Below are 14,293 nucleotides of genomic sequence, written 5' to 3'. Positions count from 1 at the left end.
AAAGTTTACTACCTCACTAATCGAATTTTCATCTTTACCTGGCACTCTATCCTTAAACTCTGCATTACTTACTCAGTGGTCTCAAAATACCAGAGCAATGCTTCGGACATATAGTTATAAGTAAACGTAATCCGTAGATTATTTGAAGATATTTGGAATATAGTATATTCCATTACATTGAAATAAAGCAATTGTAGTTCCCGTCTTTAGAAAGAACCGCGTACTTAATACAAGTCTGCTCCCAAACTATTGGCTTCTATCACACTCCTCAGAATGTGTGTCTCTAGTGAAAAGTGGGCTCTTGAGAAACAGTTCGGCTTCCCGTTCAGGTTTTGGATACATTGATGACATTTTCACCTAACACAAAATGTTGGGGCGTCGCAACACTTGTTGCAAATCAACAATTGTTGTGCTTATTTACATCAGGCCCATCCGCGAATTGTTGAACAGCGACTAAAGATAATTCATCTTGAGTGTATGTTTTTCATTGAACTGTGTCGTTTACTGTAAACTATTTACAATTACTGATGGCACAACACTTCGCTTGTCCGAACAATGTGGGACACTGGGAGGAACAATCGAACGACTACGGAAGAGAGGTGATACAAATTGGCAGTGCTCGAAATAAGTGAAACACATTGGACCCCAACTGAACAGAAAAGATTAGATTTAGGAGAGATATTGTTGTACTCTGGTCATGAAGATGCTTCGCAAACACAAGAACTTGCACTGATGTTATCCAGAGAAGAACGAAAAGCACTTATAGAGTGGGAATCTCATTGATCTATAACCATAAAACGATCCTTCAAAACAAAGAAGGAGGGAATCACAATAAATGTTATCCAGTGTTATGCACCCACCAATTATAGAAATAACGATAAAGATCAGTTTAACGAGAGGTAGCAGTTCATCGTAGAGAGATGCTCAGGAAAGAACCTGAACATCCTGATAGGAGACATAAACGCCAATGTCGGAATGCATAACAACGGTTATGAAGATATCATTGGAAGACATGGACTGGGAGAGAGAAACAAAAATGATGACAAATTTGCAAATTTATGTGCATTCAAGAAATGGTTATAGGCGACACAATAATACGCCACAAACACATACACAAAGCTACATGAATCTCACCAGATCACACTATAGGGAATCAAACTGATCATATTTGTATCGCTAGACATTCAGAAGGCCAATGGGAAATGTGAGAACCAAGAGAGGAGCTGACATAGCTTCATATCACCACCTGGTGGTTGCCAAGATGAAACGGAAGCTAAAGAAACATTAGAAAACTGGATTAACAGTATTACAAAGGTTTGATACAGCCTTCCTTTGAGATACTGACAAACTCAACGAATTCAAAATAATTCTCAACAACAGGTTCCAAGCCTTACAGGATCTACTCAAAGACGAGGAAACCAAGATGGAGAACAACTGGGAAGGCATCACATAAGCACTAACTTCAAAGTGCCATGTGCTGGGCTGCAAGAAGCATCGTCATGAAGAATGGATCTATCGAAATCTTGGGCAGGATTCAAGAGGGGAAGTACAAGAAGACAGCAGTTAACAACAGTCGGACAAGAACAGAGAAAGTCAAGGCAAAGACCGAATACATAGAAGCGAGCAAGCAAGTGAAGATAAGCATTAGATGCAGATGTAAAGGCGAGGATTGGCAAAGGGCCGCATTCCTATAGTTGAAGAACATATGGAACTCAAAACAACTGTCTCCAAGCCAATATCAAAGTGAGAATCTTCTATACGAACGTCAAGATAGTTCTATCGTATAGAGCCGAAACTTGGAGAACTACTACAACCATTATTAAAAAAGTCCAAGTATTTATAAACAATTGTTTACGCAAGATACTCAATGTTCTTTGTCCGGATACTGTCAGCAATAATCTACTGTGGGAGAGAATGGACCAACTTCCAGCTGATAGGAAATTAGGAAAAGTCACTAGAGGTGAGTAGGATATACATTGCGGAAATCATAAATTGTACCACAAGGAGAGCCCTAACTTGCATGCCTGAAGAGAAAAGGAAAAGAGGAAGACCGAGGAAAACATCGCGTCAAAAAATGGAAGCGGACATCAGAAGAATGCATGGCAACTGGAAACAACCAGAAAGGATTGCTCAGGACAGGTTTCGGTGAAGAATCTTGGTGAGCGGCCTATGCTTCTTCACAAGGGGTAACAGGCGTAAGTTGAATTTTAAAAGCAAGGAGTAGATTACATTCTCAAACATGAGACATCGATAGAATTTCTCCCAGTTGTACCAGTAAGAAAGTAAGATGAAGTAATCTGAACTATTCTGATTATTTAAAGTAGAGGGACTTTTCCTAGCATTGGAATCCTAAATGCGTGTTTCGTTCCATTTAGGGCTTGTCAGCTGGGTGTACTTGGATCACAATGTTGGTATTCATAGCCGTATTCAAATGCAGTAGCATTACCTCGAATTCCCAGCGTGTTATCCATTGGTTTGTTGAGTTCAGATAAACATTAACTTGTTCAATGTGTATGATAATTATATCATTATTAGTATGTGTTGGAGTTATCACAATTTTGATATTCAAAACTGAATTTTTACCAGTTCTATGATTATGTTCCCACTTTTACAGTCGATTATGCATAACAAAGAATTGCACATAAACAATTCACAATAAAATCAAAATTTATGTTACCGCCTTTACTACACAGAGATGAAATAACAAATAAAGTTCTGGGAGTAGCATAACCATGAAGAGAAACTCCTATATGCACTTTACTTAAAGATACAACTAATTTACCAAATAATTTTTAATGCGTTTGTCTTTGAGTCACACTTTTGCTAGGACTGATGATACTGGCGGTATAATAGATAAAAATACTAAAGCAGCTGGTGAGAAAAAACATATAAGAGCCTTCCGATCGGACGTAATGACAAACTTACTTTAAGGTGAGAGCATAAACTCTCGGTAATTGTATCCAAACAAATGATCTTCAAGTCTGCAATTACTAAGAAAATGAAAAAATCAAATACCAATTAATATAGTTCAAAGGGACGAGTTCTTAGTCAGTCAATACTATATAGAACCTAGCAGCTATATCCTTCGGTTCAAGTTAACAAACGATATCAGTAGCCAGATACAATTAATAGGATGAGTAGCAAAATGATCGAGGTATATATGATTTTGGAAAACATAAAGGTATGAATCAAGAAATGAAAATAAGGGATGAAAACATGCAATAGAAATCATAGAATAATATAGACAGGAGCAAAAAAAGATGAAAAATAAATCTTCACCACCGCGACCAACTATTATATATGCCGCGTAATAATTCCAAGCCCTGATAACAAATCATGCGCGAGTTCCAGCTAAGTGTCGAAACCTACATCGCTTAGACCACCAGTCAAAGACTTGATTAATTAAGGATGAGCCTTGATCTGTTAGCTGTCTGTAGTTTACGCCTATGCCAGCTGGTACTGTATATCAGAGCAGGCCACGAATAGAAAATCATAAGACGACTCCTAACTATCCTTATAGAAGAAGTTTTATAGTCAGATCAATCAACTCGGTATTTTCACCTACTACTCAACGTCTAAATCCAAAACTATTATCTTTGTGTCTTCACCCTACGTTTTAGATTCAGCGACCGCGAATAGTCCAAGCTTACATACTATTACTTACTATTATTAATGTTATTACTGAGCACACTGGGTTATCTTTATTTGAATTTGGAAACTTCTCATAACCAGAATTTCTTAACATTCTGGAATAAAATTAGTCGGAGGAAAGAATACCCCCATTCTGACTAATAAGAAACAAGTTTCTAGTAATCTGACATTCAGCTAGGAAGTGGTATTTCCAGTAGTAACTGTCATTTCATTTGATTTGTGTCGATAGTTGTCCCTATCTTTAAAAAGGCTTCACGTCGTTCCTGTAACAACTGTCGGGGGATAAGTCTACTTCCGATTGCTTCCAAACTATTGGCTTCTATCATTCTTCGTAGGTTGTTTAAAACCCGAGAACGATTGACTCGCGAGGAGCAGGCTGGTTTTCGTTCTCGTCGAGGATGTATTGATCATATCTTCACCCTACGCCAAATGTTAGAACACCGTCATACTTATCGCAGGCCAACAATCGTAGTGTTTCTTGATATCAGGGCTGCCTTCGATTCGTTGGACAGGACTGTTCTCTGGGATTGTCTATTGAAGAAGGGTGTGCCTGAGAAGTTTATTAACATCTTGAAGGCCTCGTACACGAACACCTGAGGCAGAGTGAGGGCATACAACCACCTTTCTCCTTTGTTCCATTCAAGCAGCGGGGTTAGGCAGGGTTGCCCAATCTCACCATTCCTCTTCAACTTTGCTATCGATGACGTTCTGGAAACAGCTCTGATAGATGCAGGTAATGATGGTGTGGATCTGCTGCCTGGAGAAAGACTTCTCGATCTTGAGTATGGGATGATATTGTCTTACTGTGCGATAATACCCAAGCCATGCAATCGGCACTTAATCAGTTGGCAATCAGTGTCCATAGGTACGGTATGTGTTTCGCACCTTCGAAGTGGAAAGTACTTCTACAAGACTGGCAGGATTCTAATCTTGTACTCACCCTGCGCGGTGAGCAGATTGAAGTAGTTGAGAAGTTCGTGTATCTAGGTAGCTGCATAAGTACTGGTGGTGGCGTGAGTGATGAGATCGATGCACGTATAATGAAAGCCAGAGCGGTTTATGCTAATCTGGGCCATCTTTGGCGCCTTCGTGATGTTAGTCTAGCTGTAAAAGTTTGGATCTACAACGCGTCGGTGAGAGCAGTTATGCTCTATGCTTGTGAAACCTGGCCTCTCCGAGTTGAGGATGTTAGACGACTCTCTGTGTTCGATCATCGTTGTCTCCGAAGGATTACTGACATCCAGTGGCAACACCATATTATTAATGCAGTGGTTAGGTATCGTGTGTTCGGGCACAGCGACGACAATTCAACTGGTGTCATCATCTTGAAACATCGACTTCGGTGGCTTGAACATGTTCTACGAATGTTGTCTCAGAGAATTCCTCGTCGCGCATTATTCGCCAACTCTGGGACTGGTTTGAAAGAGCAAAGAGGTGGTCAGTGCATGACATGGTGTCGTGGTATTAAAGAAAGCTGCAAAGGGCTGGCTTCTGTTGGTTCTTCCCGAATCCCTGGTTGGGGTGCAACACAGTGGCTAGCAACATTATCAGATATGGCTTAGAATAGAAACCAATGGAGATCCTGCTGTAACTTTACTGTAATTTCTTCATAAAAAATGGATGTAACTTCTTCAAGTGAAAGAATTCTTTCCGGTTGTACCTTTGCTGATTGAACTGCTTATACCATTATTATTGTTTCACTACCATACACTAATTTCTGTTCGTTATTGTTCCTCTTTTTCTTATACGCACCTTACATTCTTTATCTCTTCACATTCTCATTGTTATTGTGTGGCGCATGTGTATCTGGTGCCTCTGTACCAATTTTTATGTATTCACATAAACAAATAATATAGGAAGTGGTATTTCTGATAAGTTTGTAAACTGCAGAGAACTGAGAACAGTTTACCCGACCGTTGCTGCTACCTTGACGTGGTGGTCGGGCTTGCCTATCGTGATGAACCAATCGAGCTATTCTGGCTGGAACAATCGTTTCTCAAGGTCCCACCATGCCAGGCAGGTCGGTTAAAGAGCGATAAGACTAAAAGCAGCAATCCCAAGGTCCGAAGGCGAAGTCGTACTGCTGACTGTACAGAGGTGTGACAGCAGTAAGGTGTTTCCTTCAGACAACCAGCATGACAGCGATGCTGCCTTCCCACAAGGAGGGGTGGGGTTAGAAAAGGTCGACCCTAAAAATGCACACCTCGCCTTATCCCACGGATTTCCGTCTCCAGCGGTAAGGTCCTTTGAAGAACAGAGCTAACACTTCAAAAATCCCTCACAAGAAGACCGTGCGTGACCAGCCTCTAGCAGTTGTCCCTTGAGCACTGCGGTCACGCTCCCAGGTCGTTCAGACCAACACTAATCCAACTTCTTTTTCAGGTCCCTCAAGAAATACCCTTCGAAGGTGTGGGCAGCCGGGAAGTGATAAATGCCCTCATACCCGTAACAGCACACGACACCAAGTTGGTCACTTTCAAATCCTTCCTACAACTCCTAATAACTCTCTTATTTCCACGACTAACCCTTCTCACGTCCTTTTATCACCTCGCACCGCTAGGGCAAACGATTCGTGTACACGGAACGTTATTCCTGGTCTCCTGAAACCTCGCTCTAAATTACATGTAGGAGCTTTTAATGTCCGAACATTGTGCCAAATAGGACAACAGGCCTCCTTAGCTAGGACTCTGGAATCTTACACCATCGATGTATGCTGCGTCTCCGAAACGCGCATACAAGATCCGACTAGCGTCATTCATTTGACCTCACCTAATCGAAATAAAGAACCATCTCGATACACGCTTCGTGTATCTGGAAGCCCTGATGCTGCTTCCCATGACCTCGCTGGAGTAGGTATAGCATTAAGTCCTAGGGCAGAACTAGCTCTTTTAGACTGGATCCCAGTAGACAGTCGTCTATGCGCTGTCCGACTAAACGGATCAGTAAGGACCCGGAAAGATAGGGAAACTCGTCGTTGTCTCTTCGTCATCTCTGCCTACTCTCCCACTGACTGTAGCTCAGACGATATAAAAGATGAGTTTTACAGGAAACTTTCTGACCTTCTCCGAAAAGCTAGGCGTTCTGATATAGTAATAGTGGCTGGTGACTTTAATGCTCAAGTAGGTAAACTAAGCGAAAGGGAAAGACACCTGGGAGGATCTTATGGTGTCGTGGCTAAAAGAACAGATAATGGAGACCGTCTGTTGCAGCTGTGCTCAGATAACCGCCTGTTTCTTGCAAATACTAACTTTAAGCATAAGGAAAAACATCTTTTGACATGGCGGCCCCCGAATTCGTCCCAACTTCAGTTACCCACGATCCCCAGTCGTCCTGAATGGCAAATTGAGGTAAGTCCTCCAACTCTCTACGAGGTTGAAAAAGCTATAGGAAATCTGAAGCGAGGGAGAGCCGCAGGCCCTGACAGGTTAACTCCTGAGATTTTTAAGGATGGTGGTCCAATATTAGCAGCGATATTGACTGAGGTCTTAGGTAGAATCTGAGAACTGGACGTAATTCCATCTGACTGGTCCCAATCACTGATTGTGCCAGTCTATAAAAAAGTAGAAAAGTCCTCCTGTGACAATCACAGAAGAATCAGTTTGACTAATATAGTGTCTAAAATATTAGCTTCAATAATACTTGGACGCCTAACCAAAGCTCGTGAAGAGCAGACTAGAGAAAACCAGGCTGGTTTCCGACCTGGACGTGGTTGCATAGACCAGATATTCACTCTACGTCAGGTCCTAGAACATAGACATACATTCAGACGTCCCACAATCGTAGTATTTCTTGACCTTAAGGCGGCATTCGACTCCGTTGATCGTGAGGTTCTATGGCAGTGTTTGTCAGTGAAAGGAGTACCAAAGAAGTACATTAACCTCATAAAGGCTCTCTACTCGAACACAACTGGTCGAGTTAGAGCTTATGGCGAACTGTCATCATTGATTGCCTTAAGTGGTGTTCGTCAGGGCTGTTCACTTTCCCCATTCTTGTTTAACTTTGTCGTCGACATGCTTTTGGAGATAACACTTTCATCATCTAAATCTCCTGGAGTTGAACTTTTACCAGGAGGCTCACTTGTTGACTTAGAATACGCCGACGATATAGTTTTATTCGGTGAAGACTCTGACAAAATGCAGAGTCTTTTGACCACTATAAGCAACAATGCAGGCATGTGCGGGATGTGATTCTCTCCCTCGAAGTGCAAAATGTTACTTCAGGATTGGGTCGCATCGACACCTGAACTAATGTTAGGGAGTGAAGTAGTTGAGCGTGTTGACAGCTTCACTTATCTTGGGAGTCTCATCAACCCTTGTGGTCTGGTGTGTGACGAAATCTCAGCACGGATACAGAAGGCTCGTCTAGCTTTCGCCAACTTGCGTCATTTATGGCGTAGGCGAGATAACCTTCTAGCAACCAAATGACGGTTTTATTGTGCAGCAGTTCATTACGTCCTACTTTATGGCAGTGAAACATGACCGGTAATAGTAGAGGATATTCGTAGGCTGCTAGTTTTCGATCATAGGTGTCTTCAAATCATAGCTCGTATATCCTAGGACCACCGGGTAAGTAATGTAGTTGTTAAGAAACGGGTACTAGATAAGGATGGCAAATCGATTGATGAAGTAGTGAAACTTGATCAGTTGAGATGGCTGGGACACGTGTTACATATGCCCAACCACCGACTGCCACGACATGCAATGTTTCATGGTGTAGGAGCAGGTTGGAAGAAAGCTAGGGGCGACCAGACCAAAACATGGCATAAATCCATGAAGTCACTGACAACTGGACTGGGCCATGTTGGTAGGTGTAGATTACCTGGTTGGGATTCGCGAGATGATAGCAATTGATGGTTAGAGACCTTGAATGACATGGCTCAAAATCGTTTGCAATGGCGAAGGTGCATCCACTCTTTGTGTTCTACCAAATTCTAATCTTCTGAATTCTTCATGTCTGTATCCTTTTTCTCTTTCCAAATTTATTTCATTGTATTATACTCCTTCAATAGCATCTTCAAACCCTAATCTTTCACATTAATGCTTATACTCTTACTACTTCTACCAATATAGGATTTGAATCGACAACTTCATCTCTGTGCTAATGTGGTATGGCAACTCGAACTGATGTACGTACGTACGAAGTTCTACGTTGTGACTGACTGACTGACTGAGAACAGTTTATTTGTAATGTTGGAACTTTGATATTTATCTTGCGCATTGAGAGAGATATATTGAGATGTGGCATGGAATTAACACGTTTTCGGTTCGGTTAAACTTGAGACTGGTAAAATAAAACAGGCGATATTCTGAGTTATCCATGAGTTTTGTGGTAAAAATTCTGTATATTATTTCAAATTTTATTTTCAGCTTTTTGTGAAAGTTCTTCTCTCTCAAAGAAGACAGTCCACAAACACTTTTATTTCTTGGTTAATAATTCATGTAGTCATCAGCTTCTCTGATACAGGAAGACAACATGTGGACGCATTTCACAGAATCGACTGAGAGAAATAGCCTCCTCGATTAAACTATTAAACAATTGTATCCTAAACTTAATTTAATTGAAGAAAAACTGAACTGGTGATTATCAACAATCTTGTTGACTTTTAGAATTATTAAGTACTCATGGATTTGAAACGAAATCCAATGAAAATCAGGCTAGTAGTGAGGACCTATCTTGGTGTCATATTTGAGCCCTATGGGATTATGGAGAAGTATAGATAAACTCTGGAGCAATGAGGCTATGAACCTCAATGTTTTGAGACGGACATATCACCGTTTCAACACTAGTCCGGGCTACGAAAGAAAGCTGTAGGCTGTAAGTCTAGACACAATTGTTAAACAAACATGGATCATAATAAATTAACCAAGAAATACAAAGTATTCATACGTGTATCGTGACAGTCCTTGGATAAACTATTTATATACTCTTTCTCCGATGCTGTAATTTGATGAACACAAGCAAGTACATCACTCACAAGTCGTCCATGATCACGTGATTTTTCTCTTATGTCCATCGTATAAACTGTGCCAACAGAATGATTCCTGACAGTGGAATTCGAGTCAAGTTCAACTGTGAGAACATCAAGAAAAGATTTAACAGAAGCCTTGCGACGAGCACCAGCGTATTCATCAAGAGCATACCTGTATTGGCAAAGAAAGAATAGTTTTTAAATATTATGCTAGACATAATAGTTAGTGACATTTTTCTAAAAAAATATGAAACACAGAACAAAGGACCAAGATTTAATAAGGAACAAAAAACAGCTTCATTTAGATATGGGACACATACATAGCTTAAACACCTAGTGACCTACAAAGTTTACCAGAAGGGACTATTATCATTACTTATGTAAAACTATGCAAACACATTATTTTGAAAATAATAGAATTTGATGTAACTTCGTTCTAACATATTACACCTAGGAACACTAGTTGCAGAATTAAGACTATGCTGAGCTAAATTTATTTTAAGTATACATCATAACAATATGAAAGAATATCATAAATACAGGTCAGTGATGATATGAAGACAGCAGCCTACATTTTGATTTTGGTTACTGATATGTCGGTAGAAGTGTAAACAGGAAAAGTGTTGTTAAATATTCCACATATTATTACACAAGTTTGCCGTCAACTTAAATATTAATAATTTAAATGTATGATCCCACGGTTGTTTCTACAAATGTGTTTAGAGTAGAATCTACTACATATTGTCAAATTGTTTAAATAACGCTAACCCATATATAAAAAGCTAAACTTAAACAACTAGAAGGACATTAGGACGAACTGCAAATAAAAACCGATTTCTCACTACCTGCCTAAGGTATAATTATGATGGTCGGTCTAAGGAAATAGAGATTCCATAAAGTTTAGAAGCTTACCAGAACTGTGGTAGAAAAAATAGATTACAGCCAGTCTTTTCAGTTCATATACATCTCGAACCTGTAGTATAATTGAATTAAATTGTTGCTACATGACCTCCAAGATGAAGATTTGATATCTTTATAATTTCGAGATTCTTAGTGCATATCGTTCTAACACCACAAAAATGTCTGGGGATATTGATTTCTTGGTGGATACATGGCGGTATAGCACGCCCAATAACTTTTACCTTGCAAGACTTACTTGCGCAAAACAATATAGACATTTGCTAGTAATGTTATCGTTAATAATTTTTTTAGTCAAACTGGTTTCATTCCGAGGTTTGTAAAAAATGACATCTTAAAAGATGTTGAGTTACTGAAATCATTCAAATGTTCCAAACCTGATGACACATCTAAAATTTTATGTATGAAATGTGTTGATGTTTTTTGTTCCATTGATCATAATATTAAAAAGTTAACACTAAACGCGAACCACAAATGAGAATTTAGATAAAGTAGAATGACTAAAAGTTTCAGCGCCATTCTTGTAAAAAACATGTGAAATATTGTTTGTTTGAGCGAACACTGTTTGTCGTTCCTGATCTACATACTTTTAATTAATATCGAGGGAAACTTCCTATTTAACTAACCACATGATGAAGTTACGTCTTCTTGCTATTATCCAAAACAACATGTACTGTTATGAATAATCAATCCTTGGATGACTCCCGTTCTTCTTTACTAGGATAACTTACTTTTAGCTGGATTCTTGAGAAAAGACTACGCTGAATATATATATTGAGATGAGAAACAGTTGAGATTAATGTAAATTATATACGGGTTCGTACTTTCATAATTGAGATACATTTTTTGTAGAGGCTATCGATACTACCCAGTTGCCGAGGATAAACTAGGTATTATGGAGCTAGGACTTGCAACCAAACAGGTGAAAACTGATGACTTTAACGATTAAGACATCGCCCCGTATTAAAAAATCATGAAGGCAGAAGTAACACTAAAGATAAGGACTAATCGCATTACAAGTTAGTCATACTTTTTGAAAACTCAAATTATGCCAGCAGATGTATGACTGAAAATATTAAAGTTTGCTTAAATTGGATTGCATTCTACACGATGTATTTAATTTCAAGATCTGTTAAAAGAGTGACAGTATAGATCATTGTAAATATGCACCAAAATGAAATGAACATCACAGTCTTTAACAGACAGTCAGACAGCTGTTATGAACATCCAACCGACAAAATAAAATTACCAACCACTGGTAAGGATAGACTTAGCTCCGATAAGGCGACTGTTTATTCCAAACATTCAACCTGTTAAAGCACACGGAATACTAATCGATATTAAAAATGTATTAAACATAATCGCTACACTAGCTCTGACAAATCACATTCCAACTCTCATAATGGAACATATCTTCCGGACAAAAAGTGATAAGAATATCAGAGGAAATTAATACTTTTGCTTAGAGTATAAAAACTAATAGGCTTAAGTGTTTACTTTAGAAGAACTGGTTTATTTTGTAACTCTGACAAAGCACGTTGAAGATAGGGAGATATTTCAGGTGTTTCTTGAACCTGTTTCATGCATTCATCTATCGAAGGATTAGGAAAAGTGAAATGATTTACTTTGAACCCATTCATAAAGATTTTCATATGCCGTGTCCAAAATTTCTGTTGCTTCATTCATCAGTGAGCAGCTAAAGAATAAAAGAACCATAGTTATGTTACCTGAGGGTTAATTCGTTTGACTGCAATAAATCTTTACACATATTTTTTATTTCTTTGCCACGTAAAAGAGCTGAAAAAAATGTGTCATCTGCATGGCTAATTTTAGAGGACAATATTTGTGCATCTTTTGCAGAGATTTGGTATGAGCCAACTAACAGTTCCAGTAAATAAGCTTTGATCTCCGCCACTTTACTGTAAATGAATCGCAACGAAAGATAGGATGCTTAAAAGGGCTTACCTGTCAGATTTCAACTGTTGTGCCTCTTCCACTAAACATACCGTCTCCGATTTAACAGACTTAGTTAATGAGGTGATAAAACTCAAAGGAACCTACAGTCAATGTTCCATTCACTCTAAGGCATGTTTCTAAAATACTGTTTATACAAGTATCTAGAGAGTCTAGACGCTGAAAACTGAGTTAGAAAAGATGAAAACAACATACCTTCTTAACATCACCAAACGATGTTAGAAGATCTTGATAGTAATTTAACTGAATTTTTTCCAAATTGCTACGAAGGGTCCTGCGATTGCTAATGGAGTTGTTTGCCATGAGAGGAAAAATAGAGTCTAGTCCATTTAGTAACGGCTACAAAGCATTACAATAAATAATAATATTACTCCTTCATTCTCTGGCATTCCATTTACGATCCTCTGTATTTTCAGTAACAAAGGGTTTTGATCCATTTGATTTACTGATCTTTGAATACCATTAATTCTAGTTAGGTTTGAGCTAGTCAATGTAGCCTGAAACACATTACCAGTATATTAGTAATAGAAAAATTGTTTGAAAGTTTACTTGGACAGCTTATAATGGGATATTAAATGTCTATCAAGTATGTAAACGAAAATACCTCGAAGTAACTTTTAGGCAGACAGGCATTTGCGAATTTGCCAGGCCCTACGAAATATCAGCGTTACTAACATCTACACAACGTACACAAAGCAGAATGGTCTTAAACAAACTTTTTGGAAATACAACAACTTTGCGCTTTAAGCATTAACGTAATTACAAATTGATTTTATCGTTGAAGGAAAGTCAAAAGATCAGAACGAAAACCCCTGAGCCGTCCTAATAATGCACGAAGTCACTAGTTATTTTTAATTTTTTTAAACAAGACGAACAAAAACCATATTGTGGATCGAAATTTTACATGACAATAATTGACATCGTGAAGTCGTTTCGTCAAAATGTCAGTTCTTTTTTATGCATCGGTTGGACTAAATAAGAGTGAATGAAACACTACACATAAATACAGGAGGACGTTTAGTTGGTATTTAGGCACTACCAACTGGATTATGCAGATAAGACTTTACAGAGCATCTTTTACAATTCTTACTATTGGACGAAGAAAAATAACTAAATAATCTTCGACTAGTCATGGCTTGTTCGGTAATACCTCGTTTTCCATGTTTGAGTATATTATAGATTTGTACACGTTAAAATGATGCATCAAGCGAACCAGTTATTGATAAATCACTCCATTATTGTAAATGCAGAGAAACTGATTTAGCCAACTACAATGTCGTAAATATATGGACAATCGATAAGGAATGTTGATAGTGAACTACGTACTATTTTGCTTCGTAACACAATACAATTATTAGCATGTTTGAAAATATAATCTACTCCTTGTTTTTGAGATTCCAGAAGTCACTAGAAGTTCCTTAGCATCTAGGTCGATAAACCTGTCAGGTATTGAAAGTCCTTAAAATGTTCGGACAACACGGCACAGAAAATGAGCTACACTAAGTGTAAATATTTTACAGTAAACGACACAGTTCAATGAAAAACATACACTCAAGATGAATTATCTTTAGTCGCTGTTCAACAATTCGCGGATGGGCCTGATGTAAATAAGCACAACAATTGTTGATTTGCAACAAGTGTTGCGACGCCCCAACATTTTGTGTTAGGTGAAAATGTCATCAATGTATCCAAAACCTGAACGGGAAGCCGAACTGTTTCTCATGAGCCCACTTTTCACTAGAGACACACATTCTGAGGAGTGTGATAGAAGCCAATAGTTTG

At 38.7% G+C, this 14,293-nt stretch overlaps 1 protein-coding gene across 1 annotated transcript in view; it reads right to left on the bottom strand.

Annotated features, from left to right (window-relative positions):
* Positions 1-12,948, bottom strand: part of Smp_141220 (putative component of oligomeric golgi complex) — a gene marked incomplete at both ends in the record, with an annotated part of 30,201 nt that extends 17,253 nt beyond the window's left edge. The window contains 9 exons of the mRNA XM_018793351.1: positions 2,926-2,981; positions 9,538-9,791; positions 12,035-12,128; positions 12,163-12,233; positions 12,265-12,456; positions 12,503-12,561; positions 12,599-12,670; positions 12,707-12,850; positions 12,883-12,948. Coding sequence (XP_018647873.1) covers positions 2,926-2,981; positions 9,538-9,791; positions 12,035-12,128; positions 12,163-12,233; positions 12,265-12,456; positions 12,503-12,561; positions 12,599-12,670; positions 12,707-12,850; positions 12,883-12,948 — 1,008 coding nt within the window. The remainder of the gene's footprint in view (positions 1-2,925; positions 2,982-9,537; positions 9,792-12,034; positions 12,129-12,162; positions 12,234-12,264; positions 12,457-12,502; positions 12,562-12,598; positions 12,671-12,706; positions 12,851-12,882) is intronic.
* Between the last annotated feature and the right edge of the window lie 1,345 nt (positions 12,949-14,293).

The sequence above is a fragment of the Schistosoma mansoni genome, chromosome 1, assembly GCF_000237925.1.
Source record: "Schistosoma mansoni strain Puerto Rico chromosome 1, complete genome".
NCBI lineage: Eukaryota > Metazoa > Platyhelminthes > Trematoda > Strigeidida > Schistosomatidae > Schistosoma > Schistosoma mansoni.
Note: the sequence above shows the minus strand (reverse complement) of the source record. Positions and strands in the feature narration are given on the sequence as shown.